Consider the following 20,988-nt stretch of genomic DNA (forward strand, 5'->3'; position numbering starts at 1 on the left):
CTACTCAACCCCAGTAGTTGAGTCAAAGTACAGATACTCCTGGTCAAATATTGCTCAACTGCAAGTGAAGGTTGCTCAGTCAAAACATTGTTTGTGGATCTGCTACTTTGATGCTTTTGTGTGACGCTGTGTGATCAAGTAGGGCATTCATTTACAAAAAAACACAAAGTTAGAATTTGGAGTTAAGATGTTTTGCCTGACAGCAACGATATACTTAATACACAGTACAGTACTCAAGTAAATGTACTTAGTTACTAATGCCCACCACTGCTCTCCCTTCGCCTACACGTATGAATCATAACCCTACAGCCTCAGATCACCAGCACGATTACAACAAACCACACCTTTCAATTGAATCTCATCCCCTCCATTAAACCATTATTTTGTCATGGAATGAAACACATTGCCTCGTATTTATTGATGGTTTTAGATTGCATTTCAAAGTCCATCACTCACTGCAATAGGCCTCTCATATGAAACCAGAGAGAGAGAGAGACTGAGTGAACCTGGCAACGTTCCCAGTAGGAAAAGTCAAAAGGCTGCTGTGGTTTTAAGCGAACAAGATCCCTGCCAAGTTTTACGTTTTACAGTTGATGGCACAACAGGTCTTTCCAGGACCGGGGGAAACCCTATAGGTTGTCCCATTCCAAAAGGTTGAAACAGGAAGCCAGAAACTGTGACTAGTGTAATTTAGGGGGCACTGAATGCTAACCCCAAGGATAATACACAGTGTTCATGTATCCATTTTGTACTACTCTCAGAGTTCAAATAACACTGAGGATTTTACTGTGTAGATTAGAAGCACATTAGGGCCAGAAGAATGCATCATCTCAATAGTTGACATTGCAAAACAAAACAAAACATTAAGACCATATTATTGATGACCAACATTGAAGTATTTTCAGAACCGTTCTGTTATCAGCCATAACATGAACTCTGTTGCAAGCGTTCTCTTATGGTGTGGGGATAAATATGTCTAGGCCTAGATGTGTTATTATGCAGTGTTTAACATCTTTGCTCACACAATAGAGCACAGTTTTGTACAAAGTGTGTGTGTGTGCGTGTGTGTGTGTGTGTGTGTGTGTGTGTGTGTGTGTGTGTGTGTGTGTGTGTGTGTGTGTGTGTGTGTGTGTGTGTGTGTGTGTGTGTGTGTGTGTGTGTGTGTGTGTGTGTGTTTGTGTGAAGAGAATTAGTCACGGTCATGGACAACCATTAGTTCATTGGTAGGCTTGTCACAATTATTACATAATCGCCTTATCGCAATTATTTGAGATAATCACAATTACTGTTTTTGCATAATCATCATAATCATTTCCAGGTTGAAAATGTGTCAAGTTTTTTCCAAAATAGTGGAAATAGCAGATCTACAAGCTCAAAACGCGTCATGTTGTGGCGCGTTTTGAGCTTGTAGATCGGCTATTTTTTTTATTTAAGAATAAGTTATTGCATCATGTAAGTTATTTATCATGCCTTTTGTTTACAAAGCCTAAAAGCACACCATTATTTTTGTATTCATAACGTTCCAACATTCAAGGACAGAAACGCAATTAAATCATTAATCGCAATTATATGAGCGTTAAGTGAAAGTTAAGTGAGATGTCATTTCATTGGTGGCATGATGAGACAGCCATTATGCACCACCGATGGATGGATGGATGGATGGATGGATGGATGATGGCCCCTGTGTGAGTGAACATCTCTTTTCCTGACTGCATGGCTAAAAGGCAACTTGTTGCCAATGGTGGAAAGGCAAATATTGTACTTTTTACTCCACTATAATTATTTGAAAACTTTGGTTACTAGTTACTTTATAGATGTTTGATTATTATTAAAAAATACTTCAGACCCATACATCTACTTTGGCAATTTGAAAATAGAATAAAAAATGTGAGTACTTTTTCCACCACTGGATGGATGGATGATGGCCCCTGAGTGAGTGAACCTCCCTCTTCCTGACTGGCTGAAAGGCAACTTGTCGCAGCCTTTAGACATGCCTTTAGAATAGAATAGACTACTAGGGTAGTGCTTCTCAAAGTGTGGTCAGAAGGGACCCCCAGGAGTCCTTATGGGAGGGTTACCCCCCCAGAAAAATTAGGTAGCCTACAGTTTAACCACTTAACTTAGCAAAAAAAACAATCAACAAAAAACAAAAATAGCTGATCCACAAGCTTGCTGTAGATCTTTGTGTTGAAAGTTGTTCATTTCAGTATAATTTCACCACGGTAATTCAATGAGAGAATGTAGCCTACCGTAGGCTATAAGAACATTATAGCCTATTATATAGCTTACAGAGAGTCATGTACTGTTACATGTATTACATGACTCTCCCGTTAAGAGAGAGGGAAGAGAGACACAATTCAATTCAAAGGGTTTTAGACACACGCACGCACGCGCGCGCGCGCACACACACACACACACACACACACACACACACACACACACACACACACACACACACACACACACACACACACACACACACAGAGAGAGAGAGAGAGAGAGAGAGAGAGAGAGAGAGAGAGAGAGAGAGAGAGAGAGAGAGAGAGAGAGAGAGAGAGAGAGAGAGAGAGAGAGAGAGAGAGACACACACACACACACACACACACACACACACACACACACACACACACACACACAGAGGGAGAGTGAGTGTGCAGGGAGGTGACAACCAGACCACCGTTTCCACGGACGGCGCCGGATTTCTCCCAGAGGGCGGAGGTTCCTTTAGAACCACAGAGAGAGAGAGAGCGAGAGAGAGAGAGAGAGAGAGAGAGAGAGAGAGAGAGAGAGAGAGAGAGAGAGAGAGGGAGAGAGGGTTTTATCATTCATAGTTTCTATCGTCAGCATCCTGAACAGAGCAGAACAGAACAGGTCTCTGCACACATTCCCACCACCTCCTCCTCTAAGCAGCAACAAGTAGACTCTGAGGGACGAGAGGCGGCAGAAAGAAGAAAAAAAGTGCGCGCTGGCGAGATAAATAACTCCAAACAACAACAACAACAACGACGACGACACGATGCCGAGCAAAAGCGCGTATCTCCGCCCGAGGCTGTGCGTCCTGGAGAAGGGCGACAACGGCTACGGCTTCCACCTCCACGGGGAGAAGGGCAAGACGGGCCAGTTCATCCGCCTGGTGGAGGCCGACAGCCCGTCAGAGAGCTCGGGGCTCCGCGCCGGGGACCGCCTGGCGTTCGTCAACGGAGACGGCGTGGACGGAGAGAGCCACCAGCAGGTGGTGTCGAGGATCCGCGACACCGCGGGCCGCCTGGAGCTGGTGGTGGTGGACGCGGACACCGACGCGCTGCTGAAGAGATACGGACTCAAGTAATAAGAATGATAATGATGAATATGAATATGAATATGAATATGAATATGAATATTAGTAATAGTAATAGTAATGATAACATTAATAATGATATTATTAATAATAATAATTGTAATCATAATAATATGAATAATAGTAGTTATCATAATATTATTATTATTATTATTATTATTATTAATAATTATAATACACTTTATTTACATAAATATAGTACATCAGTGGTTCTCAAACTTTTTCATGTCAAGGACCCCCAAAATTGATATGTATTTGGCTGCAGACCCCCATCTCAAAAATATTTTGTGCCAGGGATTTTTCAAAAATAGCAGATCTACAAGCTCTTAGCGTGGCACTCGGTGCTTGTATATCTATGAGCTTGCATATCTGCCATTTTTGAATAGCCAAAGTATAAAATATGGTTAAAGTGGTTAAAATGATTGTGACGCTATATTAACACATTTTGCTGGGGACCCCCTGGTACCCCCTTAAGGACCCTGCCAGGGGGTCCCCGGACCCCACTTTTAGAACCAATGCTTTACATTATATAAAAAGAGATCAACAAATGAAAAAGAACACAATATTAACCACTTAAACCCCAGAATCCATATTGTGGGGAAATGCTTTCGCTGAAAATAGTAGATCGACAAGCTCACAATGCGATGCTGCATCGCATTGTGAGCTTGTCGATCTGCTATTTTCAGCAGATCTGACGCGTTGTGAGCTTGTAGATAGGCTATTTTCAGCAGATCTGACGCGTTGTGAGCTTGTAGATCGGCTATTTTCAAAAGATTTTGAAATCTTTGAAATGGGACATTCTGCATAATGAGTACTTTTACATTTGGTACATTAAGTACATTTTGAAGCCAATACTTTTGTACTTTCACTCATGTAATTTTTGAATTCCGGAGTTTTACTCGTAAGTAACCGAGTATTTCTACATTGCAGTATTGATACTTTTACTCAAGTAAAAAAAATGCCAGCACTTTTCCCACCACTGGTATAGTAGTCACACACAAATCTCTCGCCCGTCCAGGTGTCAGAGGGAGTACGTGACGGACGGCGTCCCGCCGCCTCTCAGTCTGGACGGCTCGGAGGAAGAGGAGGATGAGGAGGAGGAAGGAGAGGTAGAGGAGGAGGAACTGCGTCAGCGCACGGAGGAGAACGGGACGACGGTGATGGCGGTGACGCCGAGGGAGTCGTCGCCGTGCACGCCGGTCCCACGGGAGGAGAACGGTAACGGCGAGGTCCACGTCGAGAAGAAGCTGAGCATCAACTCTGAGAAGGTCAGTGCAGTGTGGGGTTCTCATAAAGTGGGGTCTGGGTCCGGGGACCTCCTCAGGGGGTCCTTGAGGGGGTTCCAAGGGGTCCCCTATAGCAAAATAAGCCATTAAGACCGGAGGCCCATTCCACAGATGCCTTCTGAATCAGTAGTTCTCACACTTTCAAGATTTTTCAAAAATGTTCAAAAATAGCAGATCTACAAGCTATCAATAGGCAACGCAACAAATCTAAAATGACACAGAATGGTATATGGAACATTTTAACCCTACTTTATATACTTTATTTTCATTTTGAAACATTCTCAAAAGTTGTGAAAAGGTTGGAAAAAATGTCAACAACACAGATAATACGGGGGTCCCTGGCTCAAAATATGGGGACTGACTACTAAGTATTGTTGTCAGTCCTACAATAATTGACTCTGAGGGTGTACTCTGAAAGTACACTGAGAAAGCATACACTGAGAGTAGAATTCTTTGTACTCTGAGGGTCTAACTGAGTGTACTGAGACTGAGTGTCAGAGTACACTGAGAGTGTGACCCTGAGACTACACCGAGCGTGTTACTGAGAGTATGGCTACTCTTGAGTGTGTTACTGAGAGTATGGCTACTCTTGAGTGTGTTACTGAGAGTATGGCTACTAGGCACTCTCAGAGACAGAGTGTACTGTACTCTCAGTGTAAAGCCTGATACTGCATATACTTAGTTGCACGCTGGTGTTGCATGGCGTAAATTTCAGATCTACAAGCTCACAGCGTGTCACGAACGTGACTCTCATACTACACTCAAGAGTACACAGGACTCTGAGAGAGTACACCGTGGTTCCATTTTTGGGTACTCTCTCACATCGGGCATTTGACTGTGTACGTACGTTCGAATTTGCTTCCTTCACCCGTGCTCCAGCCAGGCCTCATTTAACTCATTCACTTTTTTTCCCTGCATTTCGCGAGACATGTTATTTTCAACATGCTGTTTACAAGGCCAGGGGCGGTCGCGATAGTTTTTTTCTCTGGGCGATGCGCAACGGTTATGATCGACCGAACGGTCGATCATAATGGATATACAATTTCTGTGACCAGTTGAAAAGGTAAGAAAAACGAAAATCGCTGGCAGAGGGCAAACGCAGCCAGAAATAAGTCTGGCAGCGAATGAGTTAGAGATGCTCTCGCTTGCTTCTCAGCATAAATTGCATCCACTGAGTCCCACTTCAGTGTAGGCAGCATGCACTTCAATGAGTTTAAGTGCATGCACACCTTGCCTCTACACTGTCAAATCCAGAGTGCTGCTATTTATCTCTCAGGGTATACAAATGATACTGGCACTATGATAGCCGCCTATTAATAGGCTCTATGCACAGCAGCCATATTATCACTTCCTTCACAGGTGTTACCAATCATACGAATGAAGGCTCTGTTCCATTTAGTGTAGCACAGTGGTTTCCACGACCCCCATAACTCTGAGAGTGTACAAATGGAACCAAATGGACCCTTACGGGTCCATTTGGTTCCATTTGTACACTCTCAGAGTTACACACATGTAAGGGGCCATTTGGAAGGCCCATGAGGGTCCCTGGACCCCAACTGTAGACACACACTGGTGTAACAGAGTGTTTCCAGTGGGCCAACATGCACAATACCAGCACCCTGACTCTGTTTGACCAGAATGGAACAGAGCCTTCATTAGTATCATTGGTAACACCTGTGAACGTCTTCATAATATGGCTGCTGTGAATATAGCCTATAGACCATATTCACACGGTGGCCATATTGGAATTTAACATTGAAAGTGCCGCCACCCGGGGTGGCTACTTTCATTGACTTCATAGAAACATGGCCGCCGTGTGAATATGGTCTATTGTGTTTCGTACACAAACTAGTAGAGCTAGCTAACCAGTTTCAACCTGGCTTCCCCTCTTTTGGTGGCATTTCATTACAGGTGGAAAATGCTCGTACGATGAAGTATAAAATAGTGTTTAGATGATATTTAGTTTTGTTTTTTTTTTTACAGAGAGAGAATAGGTGGTCTGTGTGGATAACATCATTAATATGTACAGCTGCACCAGCAGTGGTCTCACACGCTGCTTATTGTTGCAGCCTTGGCGGAGCGCTCAGGCTGTAGGCGAGACACTCAGTTGGCCCGGACATTTTGTTGTGGGCGGGTCCGTCGCTGCAGGGGAACTGGACAAACAACCCGCTTCAGTCCCCGGGTTCAAGTAAACAGACTGTGTCCCAGACTGGACTGGCACCCTTTGTCTCTCCATGCAGCAGGGTCCATCCTTAGTTGACTCTAAACACCGACTGAAGTCGTCCAAAGATCCACTGCAGAGTAACGCTAAACAAAAAAGTGGTTCCAGCAAACTTGTGTACCGTGGGAACCGACCCACAACACGGGCAGTCGACCACAAGGGGCGTCCCACACCCATACCTACTACCTACGTGGACGTGCGGGGACGGAAAGTACTGGCAAACTAGCCATATGTACATAGCCGCGGGAAGATGTTTTAGGGTACGGGTGCTGTATGCGCGCACATGCACGCGCGCGCAGTGCCCGTGAAAATTTGCGGTTATTTTCCGTTTTTTTTAACCTTTTTGGGGGGGTTTTGTTACTTTAATTCGGTTGCTTCGGTTCCAGAACACATATTGCACTAAACCCCCCCCCCCCCCCCCCCAAATAACGACCAACAGCAAACAAAAATGTTTTTAATATATATATATATATCTTTTTTTTTTCATACATTATTTTCAGGGGGTGCTGCAGCCCCCCCAGCACCCCTACTTCCCGCGGGTATGCATATGTATGGCGGATCAGCATGACTAGAGACACCGCTAGAGGGCGCTGGTCCAAGGACAACCTGTCCTAGAGCAGTGGTTCTCAACCTGTGGGTCGGGACCCCCAGGGGGGTCGCCACATGATTTAGGGAGATGACAGTGAAAAATATAAAGAAAATGTGTACCTTAAAAACAAAAAAGTAAAGAACAGAAATGAAAAATGACCTCTGGAACCATGTGTAATGTAATGCCTCAACTCCTACAATTCCAAGTGTTTGTCTGGGTGGGGGGTCCCCAGTTCAAATATGATTATGTTGGGGGGTACCCAGTTCAAATATGATTCTTTTTGGGGGCCGCGGCCTGAAAAGGTTGAGAACCACTGTCCTAGAGAGTGCCAAATAGCACTAAAAGTGTTGTAAATTTGGTATCTTTTGGTTGATGCCATGTCTCTCTCTTGAAGACATTCAAGCCATCAAGGTACATATCTTCATGGAGTGTTTATTGCAGCTTGAGAGAACCAGCCAAGGTTTCAGCCAAACCCTTTCAGACATACAATACAGCAACCAGCTCTCTGTGTACATTGGTTAGTGTGGTTATGCAACAAAGAACATTACGACAACATTGTACCTCAAGTACCAGCAAAGAGGTCCAGGTCAATGTTGGTCGAAAGAGTTGTGCATTTTGTTTTCACTTGTACAGCGTCTTGCATCAAAAATAATGTGGGAGGTTATGGCACATGTTATAGCACCTTTGGCAAATGGTTCTTTATAGAACCACTAGAGTTTCGGGGGGCTACGCCCCCCTCAACCCCAGCCGCGCACGGGGCCCAGCGTGGGTGTGTGTATATTGGGGTACCCAAATCGGCGGAGTGAAAGTGTCCAAAAGGAAAAAAAAAAAAAAAAAAAAAAAAAAATGTTAATAGTGATTGTTACTTTGGTGGTCCGCGGACCCCCTGGTGGTCCGCCGACCCCTGTGAGTGTTGGGACCCCCGGGGACCCCCCTGGAACATGGCGGACCCCTTCGGCATTTTTTTTTTTTTTTCATGCACGGTTTGCTTGTTTCTGTCGCTTGTTTTTTAAAACCTGGCAGCAAACTTGGCAACCCGACTGACATCACTGACCTATCCTTGGTATTTGTACTTCCGGGTTGCATAATGATGACATCACTGTCGAGTCCTGTGGTGTCATGAACCTAGGCAGGTTTGTTTACCACATTACCGTGGGCAGCGTGCTGTGCTGTGGCTGTTTGTTTTTGTGTTTGGGATGAACATGGCACGTGAAGGACGGACATATTGTGATCGAGACATGAGTGAAGTGAAAGTAACGGCCTGGGTGGAACAAAGGAGGTACGTAAGAAGGGGGGGGGGTTGAAGCAAAGGAGCTGTGTGTGTGCTGTTGTGGAGGACATGGGCAGAGTGCAATGGCGGCCGCTCGTGTTGTTTCGGCGAAACCCGTCGCCGTGCGGTGTCGGTGGTGTGCACGGTAAACGGTACGAAGCTGCCTCCCCTTCCGTTTTGTCCGACATTTGGTGAGTAGAATTAAATATGTTGCGCGGTGGAAAAGGTGTAGTGAGCAATGAGATGTCCCCTACGCGACGCGTAAATTCAGCGCGGCCGCCGTGGCGAGTCAGTTGGCGACATGTGGTCTGGCGGTGCGTTGTTTATTCGATAACAGAGCTGTGGGGTGTCGCACCTAGGGTGCGGAAGTCGCTCGCCATTTATATAGTTAGATTAGAGGTGCATAGACTATGTTGAAGAACCATAGAGAACCTCTAAGAACCACAGGGGCAGAACAGGTTCTGTGTAGGGCAGCAGTGCTACGTATAGCACTTAAACCACCATTTGTGATTGATTTGTGATGCAAAGTCAAACTAAGAGCAGCATTAAGATTTGGACATCAAAGTTAATTTAAAAGGAAGGAGGCTCCTAAAAGAGGAGGCCATCTGAACGGAGCAGATTGCATGCTGAATACATTCTCCGACACAGTGTGTGTGTGTGTGTGTGTGTGTGTGTGTGTGTGTGTGTGTGTGTGTGTGTGTGTGTGTGTGTGTGTGTGTGTGTGTCACCAGTAACCTGGCCGTTGTGTTTCGAACAGCAGTCAGAGATAAACATAATGTCAGTGTTGTCAAGTCTAATGACAGACTTAACGGCACACGCACACAAGGACAAACAGGGATGTTTAGGGTCTGGGGACGACAAACACTCTCCTATTCCTTGTTGAGCTGAGAAGCCAGGGAAGAAAACAACGTTTTTGAAGTTGCTCAACATACCACATCAACAACGACACAACCACGGTACATAGTTTTGGTGGCCTTCACTTTTCTTCCCCCCCTTAGAAATACAATCAATGCCTGCTCCACAAAGTCCCTAAACCTTTGATCTGTGATGAACATCAGCTGTGTGTGAAACGCGTTCTCATGCTACGGTGGCTGCTTGTGGCTTTCTGAAGTGTTGCAAGTGATTCAGACACTTCATCCCTCTCATGTTATGCTTATAGAACATATATCTGTATGTATCTGAACATATATCTGTTGAAATGTATAGTTCCTTTTTTATATTGCAGTACATATCGCAAAAAATATATATTAAAACATATTGCCATGTCAATTGTTTCCAATATTGTTAAGCCCTAGCTGTTCATGTCCAGGGGTTCTTTAATAGATCATTTATATTTTTGTTCTAGTGAAAATATGGAAAATAGCAGATCTGCAAGTTCACAATACATCGCGATATGGTGCTTGGTGAGCTTGTGGATCTGCTATTTTTTTTTATCGAATCATTCTGTGATATGTCCAAGGTAGGGAGGGGACGCTAGGGCTGAAGCATCTGTGTCATTTTAGATTTTAGTGTTTGTTGGCTATTCAAAAATAGCAGATATACAAGCTCACAGCGATTTGTGAACTGATTTGTGAAAGATTTGTGAACTGCTGATTTAGAAGGCATGTGTAGAATGGGCCTCAGGTCTTAATGGGTTAATGTGGTTGCAAAAGCACTTGTGGAGGAGAGGCTCGCTTGTATAGTCTGGAACATCTGTACCCCCTGCTGTGTTCCGGATGTTTACCCCTGGGGCTGTCTTCATCTCTGTCCCTCTCTCTGTGCCCTGCCCACTCTCTGTCTCGGTCTCTCCCCCCCCCCCCCATCTCCCTCTCCCCACACAGTATCTCTGTCCATTTATTGTGTTTATTGTTTATAAGTATCTCTTTCCCTCTCTCTCTCTCTCTCTCTCTCTCTGTTACACACAAAGCTATCCTTTGCACCGTCTGTCTGTATGGTGTCTGTATTTGTGTATTTGCGTCATATTATTGTGGCTGACTCGCCTACGGGCGTCTAAATAAGTCTTGACTGTCCGTTGCAGCTCTGCAACCCCCAGAGCAACGCACTCATTTAACAGCAATCACAACACACACACACACACACACACACACACACACACACACACACACACACGCGCACACACACACAAACATGCTCTTGTGGGGAACAACTGAACACACGTGTCGTGCACATGTGTTGTTATTTTCGTAACCTACAGTAAGTGCAAGCATGGAAGGAAGGTTTCACTTCCTAAATTGCCAACATCAGAAGCTGCAGAGCTATATACACACTTTTGCCCCTGTGGTTGAACAAGCCAGTGACGATGATGACGACACAATTGTGATGGCGTCTGTAACCAACAAGGTTACAAGTCACTATGTAACTTTCTTTTAATGAATAAAATGACATTTTTTTTGTCCAATCTGTATGGTAGAGCATGTTAAGAAGACCTGAGGCGATTCTTAAAAATGTTTTCTAAATCCTAACAGTTTTTTGAAAAGAATTAAAAAAAAAAAAAAAAGATTTTTCAAAAATAGCAGATCTACAAGCTCATAGCGCGGCACTCGGTGCCGCGCTATGAGCTTGTATATCTGCTATTTTTGAATAGCCAAAGAAATCTAAAGTGACACAGATGCGTTCCAGGTCTTAATGGGTTAATACAACATACGTGTGCAATTGGGGTGGTTGTATTTTGCCTCCCTGCTCTTCTATTGAGACATTTAGATCGTGTCAAAGGACACGTCTCACCTAGACACAGGATCTGACACGAATCTTGACCTTATTGATTTAATTTGTCCCCCGAGCAAGCAGGCCTGGCTCTATTAGCTCACTGGTAAAAAATGTCCGGCGAACTTCAAACTCGGCACGTACGTTCTATACCAATACGTTTGTACTTTTACTCAAGTCAATTTTGAATTCCGGACTTTTACTTGCAACAGAGCATTTCCACACTGCAGTATTGATTCTTTTGCGTACGCAAAACATTTGCCTCCAGAGTCACTAATGAGCCACACCTGAGCAGAAAGTGCATTACTCATCCTCAGATATATAACTCATAAGTGGGTATTCGTTTGGAATTGGATGCACTTGAACAGGTGTGCTGGAAACTCACTCAAGTTGCCGCGGCGGAACACAAGCCACGGGTTGTGTTGTTTGTCTTTAGGAATAACAGCGATTGTTCTCCATGTTTACCAATCCACCTCACTCACACACACACACACACACACACACACACACACACACACACACACACACACACACACACACACACACACACACACACACACACACACACACACACACACACACACACACAGATGGCCTAATGGAGCTGTGACACTGGCACGCAACCCAGAGGGAAGTGGTCCCGACACAAACAAACACCACTCCTAACAAACTCCCTTCTAAAACTCTATAAAACAAGTGGTTCTCAAAGTGGGGTCTAGGGGGGTCCTTCCTTGAGGGCGTTCCAGAGGGTCCCCAGCTAAATGAGGAACAGTGTAAACAATTAAAGGAGTAGTTCACCCCAAAACATACTTATTAGCAGATCTACAAGCTCATAGCGCGGCACTCGGTGCCGCGCTATGAGCTTGTAGATCTGCTATTTTTGAATAGCCAAAGAAATCTAAAGTCACACAGATGCGTTTCAGGTCTTAATGGGTTAAGATTTTCGCGTTGGCTATTCAAAAATAACAGATCTACAAGCTCACAGCGAGCGTGTACATTTTTGACCACATTTTAAAAACCTTGAATGTGTTTTAACACAAATCTTCTCTTCTGGGGGTGTAAAACAAAATACACCTACGCGTTACGGCAACAATGCCTTCATCAGGGTGACTAAAAAAAGTTTTTCAAAATGATTAGAATACATTTTGCGGCATCTTTGACAAAAGACGGGTAAAAACGTGTGTAATCGGTGGGCTATAGCATTCGGCTTCGGCGTCGGGCCCCGAAATATGGCATCGCTCGGGTGTTTTGCACAGAGTTGTGTGTTTTTCTGGAATTCTCAGCCTGCATCCTGTCGAGCATTCCTCATGCCCTCCCTGTGGCCTACGCAGTGACACACACACACACACACACACACACGCACACGCACACGCACACACACGTCTCATGTACAGCCTTGGATGTTGGTTTAACAGTCACGTTGACGTCCGTAGGCCTGTCTGTGGCTCAGACTTTGAAGCAACACAAAAGGGGGTTCGAAGAAGGAACGCCCGCTCCGGAAACTGAGGAAACTCGCTCAAGGTTGCCATGGTTACTCTCATGTGGTGTGTGCTATCTTTGTATTTTTCTTTTGTTTTGTTTTGTGTGTGTGTGTGTGTGTGTGTGTGTGTGTGTGTGTGTGTGTGTGTGTGTGCGTGTGCGTGTGTGTGTGTGTGTGTGGATGACAGTAGGCGAAGTGCAACAATGCACGTAGGTGTGTGAAGTAAGAATGAGCAATGATGATGATGATGATGATGATGCAGGAGAGGTGGAAACCTTGTATGTCCAAAACTGTTACTTTTCAGGAAATGAAAAAAAAGAACCAGTGTGTTCCACTGGATCCAGTGTAGTTAGTATTTCGCCACAAGCTCTTGTTAATACTTTTCATCGGTTAAATATTTATTCACAGACACACATCCCATGTCATTGGAGGTGAAAGTTTCCAAAAGCTCACAACCACTGCCACACGTTGTGAGCTCGTGGATTTGCTATTTTCCACTACTTTTGCGTGACATTTTCTTTCGACAAAAATATAAAATAGGGCTTAGGACAACTTTGTTTTTTTAAGGGCTTTTTTTGGTTTAGGGCTTAAAGGGATAGTAATGGATAGGAATGTGACAAAAACAAAAAAGTATCCATGAATTCAAGTCTCCATGGGGTGACTAATTGATAGATGAAAAGTCATTTTTTGGGTGAACTATCCCTTTAATTGCTTAAAGGAAGACGATAGCATTAATTTACGAAGGAAAGAAAACAAACATAAAAAGATGAAAGATGCACATAGAAGGTTTCCTGACAGCTAGTATATAGACACAGAGTGGGAGGGCAGAGCTTTCAGCCTCTTCCCCTCACAGCGGGACAAACCATACAGAAAAAGAAACGGCATGGTGGGTTCCAAAAGGTCATTCTCTGTTTACAGGGTGGAGAAAAACCCGAGGCTCCCATTGTGAGACGCAGTCACGTAGCAGCAGGGGGATTCCCCATCGCCTATTGGTTCTCAAAGTGGGGTCCGGGGACCCCCAGGGGTCTTTGGGGGGGGGGGGGGGTACTAGGGGGTACTAGGGGGTCCCCGGCAAAATGAGTCAATAAAGCGTCACAATTATTTTAACCCCTTTTATTTTTGAAAAATCGTGAACATTAATTTTGTGCAAATCTTTGAATATCTTTTTAAAGCAAACTTTCTTGACTCAAATCTTTGCTTCTGGGCCTGGGGGTCCCTGGAACTAAATATTTTGAGATGGGGGGTCCGCGGTCAAATACATATCATTTTGGGGGTCCTTGACAAAGCTCGAGAACCACTGATTCTCGAACGATTTTATTTCAAGGACCCCCTCAAACGGACCCATTTGTACGCTCTCTCCGTTCCAGACCTGTAAGGTTCCATCCTGAACCCCCTCAAGTATAACCCTGAGGGTCCCCGGAACCGGACCCCTCTCTTTGAAGAACCACTGCCCTATAGGGCTAGAAAACATAGAATATGCTTATCTATCACTAAACATTACACGTTATGTAACAGGCACAATAAACAGAGCATGCAAGTGCCACTCGCTGTTTTGCTGTTGAGGAAACAAACAGGGCCGTGTGTAAACAAGAGGCCGTGCTTGGGTCCAGATTCCATAGGGAGCCGGTGGAGGGTGCCAGGCGTCCCATCATGCACTCTGTTTAGAGAGACTATACACTCTTCCAGAATGACCGGCGGCTGCTTACATAAGACACTAATTACAGGAGAGGAAGGGCCCGTTGTGTCGAGATGAAATGGACTGTGACAGGATGAGAGACCTATATGCGAGCTGTGTGTTTGTGTGCTCTTTATCTCTGTGTGTGTGTGTGTGTGTGTGTGTGTGTGTGTGTGTGTGTGTGTGTGTGGGGGTGTGTGTGTTGTCTCTATGTTCTATTTCCAGGCTCAGTATAAAGTTGAGATGATTCTGCAGCATGTAGCTAACAGCCTCAGGACCACAGAGGCTCTGAATGGGAGAAAGTGAAGGCTTCCTTGTAAACCTGCCACAAGTCCTCTCTCCTCTCCTCTCCTCTCCTCTCCTCTCCTCTCCTCTCCTCTCCTCTCCTCTCCTCTCCTCTCCTCTCTACCGGATACGGAGCCTCTAATCTGCCCATTCATATAAAAGCAGCTTATTAGAGACCATGGCTCCTCTGCTGCTTTTAGCACAGACGCTTGGCTTTTTGTCCCTCGCCGTGTTACCATAGACGGGGGAGAGTGTGTGTGTGGGGGGGGGGGGGGAGTCTGCCAGCCACACAGCATAATAAGGTTCTCTAAGCAAATCCCCCCCTTTGCTGGTTATGTGGGAGGATTCACTCTATATTGGTTTAGCCTCCGCTGCGTGGCATTCGGTGTGTGTGGGTCGGCAATGGCATTTTTAATTGGTTTTGTGGGCCAGTAGGCATCAGCTGCTGTAGAGAAAAGGAAACCGCGTTTTAGCAGTCAACCCAGTATGAATGAACTCAATATGTACCCTGTGGCAGGCCCTTTAACTTAAACATATTTATCAGCTGGAGGGCAGGGGTGTAAAGTAACTAATTACATTTACTCAAGTACTGTACTTAAATACACTTTTGAGGATTTTTTACTTTACTGGAGTATTTCCCATTTTCTTCTACTCCACTACATCTCAGAGGCAAATATTGTACTTTTACTCCACTACAATTATTTGAAAACTTCAGTTACTTTTCAAACTATTTGAAAATAGCCGATCTACAAGCTCACAGCGCGTCGCATCGCGACGCGTTGTGAGCTTGTAGATCTGCTTTTTTCAAATATTTCAGTACTTTTACTTTTGGTACTTTAAGTTAGCCTGGCTCCACCCCCTGAATCCTTTGCTTCGCATTCAGGGTCTGGTGACGCTGTCGAAGGCGGGTGTTTCTCGGTTGAAAATCTGTACGACGAATCGGTATCCAGTATGAACCAATCGCGTTGGTTCATAGTGGAGTCCCACTTTGGCCACGCCCCCATCTCAGAAATCGGCTGCATTGAGAGGGCTTTCAGACTGAATAATGGAGTGAAAGGAAATGAAAATTCAGGCTGAGTGTCAGGCTAACTTTAAGTACATTTTGAGACCAAAACTTTTGTACTTTTACTCAAGTCAATTTTGAACACCAGACTTTTACTTTACTTTTCAAAAATGCTCTTCAGAGAACATTTGACCTACGGTTTTGATTATGTGCTCAGTGTGTTACAGCGCATATATTGACCTATCATATGTTTTGTCTAAGGCAAAGTTAGAGGGTGGATTACCCACACAATGCTCCAGTTCAATCTTGGCAGCAACGTTCCATTACTTGGTGTGTGTGGTTTAAAAAAGACTTGATGTTTATCCCTTGGAGAGACGCTTCATTCGTCAACTTTCTGATGTCATGTCTTTCCAGAATGGCTGTCATAGGATAACTACTTAGCTATTAATAGCATAAATGTCAACTTTTCATTGCTCGTTTGTCATGTGTATCGGTGACAGCACAGCCACACCTACTGGGGAGGGAGGCTGTGGTTCGGAGTGTTCTCCAGCTGGCTGGTTCTCAACTTCGGGCCCGCTGGGGACCGCCAGGGGTCCAAATGGACCCCTTAGAGGTCTGTAACTCTTGAAACTCTTGAGTGTACGCCTTATGTACACTCTCGGAGTTAAATGGACACTTTAACTGGAGGGGAGGGGTCTTTAACCCATTAAGACCGGGGACGCATCTGTGTCACTTTAGATTTCTTTGGCTATTCAAAAATAGCAGATATACAAGCTCATAGCGCGGCACCGAGTGCCGCGCTATGAGCTTGTAGATCTGCTATTTTTGAAAAATCTTGATAAAAAAAAAAAAAAAAAGTTAGGATTTAGAAAACATTTTAAATAATCGCCTCAGGTCTTAATGGGTTAAAAAGGAAAAAGGTTGAAAGTGTGTGTTCTAGCAGGCTGAAATGGAAGTCTCATCCCCCGGCGGTGGGGGGGGGGGGGGTCGCCTTGGCCTGGGCGAGCAGTACACAGACTCCAGAAAGCTTAGGGACTGGTTTCCTGTCATTGTTGCTGCTGGATGGAGGAGGTAGAACAACTCCTCTCCCCTCCTTGAGCGAGGAGAGCGCCGTTGGCAGCTTTCGCGAGAGAAACGAAGCGGCCAGGTCTATGAAAACGAGCCCAAAAGAAGCGACTTTATAGGCTACATGAGCACTTTGAATCTATTATACATCGGCTGTTTGAAAATAGCTGATCTACAAGCTCATAACTTGTAGCTTGTGAGCTTGTAGATCTGCTATTTTCCCCAAAAATGAATGGGGACAAATACATATTAATTTGGGGTCCTTGAGGGAGTTCCAGGGGGTACCCAGCTAAATCATAGATATAGGCACCAAATGGACCCTTATGGGTCTGTAACTCTGAGAGTGTACAAATGGGACCAATGGACCCTAACGGGTCCATTTGGTCCCATTTGTACACTCTCAGAGTTAAATTGACATAGATTTTACAATATAAATTGCGGTCCAAGTGATAGAAATGCCATTAAATGGGGTCCGTTGCCTAATGCATGTAAAACTGAAATTTGACATTAAAATGGTTGAGAATCACTGCTAGAGCCGTAAAAAATCTTCCCTTATGGGGGTCCCTGGCATATCTTTTGAAATGGGGGTCCGCGGGCTAATAAGTGTCAATTTGGGGGTCCTTGACATGAAAAAGTTTGAGAACCACTGCTTTAGCTTGCTCTGCGACTTCGACTTAAAACTGCTTTGTTGGAGCCATCACAGGTTTACAGGTGTAAACAAAGAAAGTGAAAGTGTGTGAAATAGTTTTTTTGTAGAGGCTCCCATCATTTTCAGTTTTCATGAAAGGGAAGAAGAATAGATAGATAGAGAGAAAGAACAAGGAAAACGGGTCAGATATTCCAAACATTCCTTATGAGTAGAGTACATGTGCATGGTTAGAAGACATGGCAATGTAATGAGGCAGTAAAAATAGCAGCAGATATGGTAACATATCTACATTGATTGATTGATTGAATACTTAATAGTCAGAAATCAACAAATGTCACGGAAAAACGGCGGCAGTGAATGACACCTCCTTGTCGATGGGAATTTCCATTCATCTGCCCTTTTGGTCTCCTGGTACATGTTTTTTCTGGCCAATTTTGAAAGCAACCAGTGATTCTTTCAGTGGATGGTGTCAGGTCGTTCCACATTTTGGTGGCAGAGTAGTGGGAATGAGAATGTTCCCATGTTTGATCACGGTCGCTCCCTCTAGTGTTGTGGCTGTGGGTGTCACTCACTTTGGAGAAGTAGTTAGTCAGGTATGAGGGTATTGAGGGCACTGTCCCTTTGACTATTATACTGTAAATACCAATCCTATTGATATTTGCTTAACCCAGTCTTCTACCCTGAGCCATCCCAAACTAGCAAAGTGTGTTGGAATTAGGTGGGTCATGGGCTTAAGGCAGAGAAGTAGTCGAATCAGTTTGTTTTGGGAGGTCTGAAGCTTAGTTTTTTTGTGACATTGAGATGTTAGAAAACCAAGAGGTTTAAAGCGTAATCAAAATGGCATTGAACGAGGGCTCCAGCTAGTTTTGAGAGCACTTTTGTTGCCGAAAGAGGAAATCCTGCCCAAAAGATTGACTTTCTTGATCACTTTTGATGCCATTGTTTTCACCTGTCAGTTTGTTGTCAAGATTACAGCCCAAATAGGTAACCTCTTCTCTGCTGGAGGTATACTATATTGTCAACTCTGACCTTTTCATTTGCATTTCTAAGGGCATGTTTGGACCCGAAAATAATGGATTCTGTTTTGCCAAGGTGTAATGACACTGCGACAGTTTATCTGAGTTCAGAACTGAGGGCTTCCTCAACTTGGTCCTCGCCCCGAGACGAACAAGAACAACTTTGCAGTTACGGGCTGCTTTCATTGTCGTTAACCCATTAAGACCTGTAACTGTGTCATTTTTAGATTTGAGCTAAAAAGCATTATTTTACACTTTGGGCTATTCAAAAATAGCAGATATACAAGCTCATAGCGCGGCACCGAGTGCCGCGCTACGAGCTTGTAGATCTGCTATTTTTGAAAATGTCTGAAAATGTGTGCAAATCTTTGAATATATATATTTTTAAAGCGAACATTTTTAACTCAAATCTTTGCTTCTGGGGGGTCCCTGGAACAACATATTTTGATGGGGGTCCGTGGCCAAATGCATATAATTCTGGGGGTCCTTGACATGAAAAAGATTGAGCACCACTGATATAGAAACATACGTTTTTCAGAATACTGTTGAGATTTAGGAGACATGTAGAATCGGCTTCAGGTCTTAAAGGGTTAATGTATAGAAGAAACAGTAAACGGCCCTAGTATGCTTCCTTGGGGAACCCCACGGTTCACTGGGAGGGACGAGGACAGGGTTCCATTGACACGCGTCGCTTCGCGCCGCGTTTCGAGCTTGCAGATCTGCTACTTTTGATGCTTTTGTGTGATGCTGTAGAGGTTTCTGCCTGACAGCAACAATGTATCAAACATAGTGAGTGTAAACAAACAGAATCCAAAGAGTAATCCTGTGTGGTGGCCTGTGTTGTGAGGACAGCCTGGTGACCAGTGTTGCCATGTATGCTTATTATAAGCGCCTTTGGGCTTGTTTTTCTGTAAAGCCGCTTGTAAATATTGGTAGCAACTACCAATGAACCGCAACCCGCAACGGGTCGTGTTTTTTTTGGCCTTGTTTCTAAAGTGTAGTTGCTTATTTTGGGCTTGCTGTGTAATGTTGTTTAAACCAGTGGTTCTCAAACATTTCCGTGTGAACGACCCCCAGAGTAATATGTAATTGTCCGCGTACCCCCATCTGAAAACATTTTGTGCCAGGGACCCCCCATACAATATTTGTGTTGTTAAAATGTTTCCAAAATATTCCACATTCCACAAAAAAAATTAATTGAAAACAATAGCCGATATACAAGCTCACAACGCGTCTATTTTCAAATATCCGATTCATATAGGTTTAAAGTGCTCATGTGGCCTATATAATAGTCGCTTCTTTTGGGGTCGTTTTCGTAGACCTGGTCGCTTATTTCTCTCGCGGAATCTGGCAACACGCTGGCTACAGTCTGCCTCTGTTGGGTACTGTTACTAAACGACGGGGGGGAGCCCGGCTGAGACAGCCTAATGTTTTTTTTTTCGAGCGGTGAAAGGTCACTTCGCCGCGGCAGCCAATTTGTTCATCAACAGTCATCTGTGCCCTGTAGGATTACAGGCCTGATCCCCTACCTGCTTACTCATGGTTAAGCCTCTCTACCGGGATAAGCCAAAGTCAGTTCTTCCAAGTAACGGCCCAAAACATGTCACTCACTCACTGCAACAGATGCTGCACACACCGGACTCTCTCTTTTCCAGGTGTTTCGCCCAGATGGGGGTGTGCTTCTGATGGACAGTGGTTCCCAAGGGGTAAACATCCCGTTTTTTTACTTCTCATATCAAAAAGAAAACAAAATATCAAAAAATTCATTTTTCTCTCACAATTTTGAATTAAAGAAAATGGTAAATTCCATCAAAGAATACATATTCAAAAAAACTTTAGAAGTAGTGAAAATAGCAGATCTACAAGCAGATCGGCTATTTTCACTAGTTTGGGTCCCGGGAAGGTTAATAAGGCATATAACCACGCCCACCACCGGGGCGAAACACCAAAGAAAGAGGGAGTCCCCTGCACAGACACACACACACACACACACACACACACACACACACACACACACACACACACACACACACACACACACACACACACACACACACACACACACACACACACACACACACACACACACACACACACATACTGTAGAGACACACACACACACACACACACACACACACACACACGCCGCTGGTGGTCCAGGTAAACACAGATGCTCTGTAATCCTCCCTCCAGCATAGGCAACACTTCTCTTTCCTCCAGCTTGGATGACATGACACAGAGCTGCCGGTGGAAAGTGACCGAGTACATTCTCTCAAGTTACTGTACTTTAATAACCACTTAAACCACCACATGGTTGAGCGGAGTCCCTCAGGGCTCGATACTAGTATCTCTTCTGTTCTCTGTTATTGTGGGGGAAAGCTTTTGCAGAAAATAGCCGATCCACGGCAT

General features: G+C 44.5%; 1 protein-coding gene across 1 annotated transcript in view; it reads left to right on the forward strand.

Moving 5' to 3' along the window:
- Positions 1–2,694: 2,694 nt before the first annotated feature.
- nherf1b (NHERF family PDZ scaffold protein 1b) overlaps positions 2,695–20,988 on the forward strand; it is a 67,258-nt gene continuing 48,964 nt past the window's right edge. Inside the window, exons 1-2 of the mRNA XM_084072571.1 lie at positions 2,695–3,324; positions 4,356–4,605. Of these exons, the coding sequence (XP_083928697.1) occupies positions 3,017–3,324; positions 4,356–4,605 (558 nt within the window). The 5' untranslated portion in view covers positions 2,695–3,016. The remainder of the gene's footprint in view (positions 3,325–4,355; positions 4,606–20,988) is intronic.

Source organism: Gymnoscopelus microlampas (assembly GCF_963454915.1).
Source record: "Gymnoscopelus microlampas genome assembly, chromosome: 11".
Taxonomy (NCBI): Eukaryota; Metazoa; Chordata; class Actinopteri; order Myctophiformes; family Myctophidae; genus Gymnoscopelus; species Gymnoscopelus microlampas.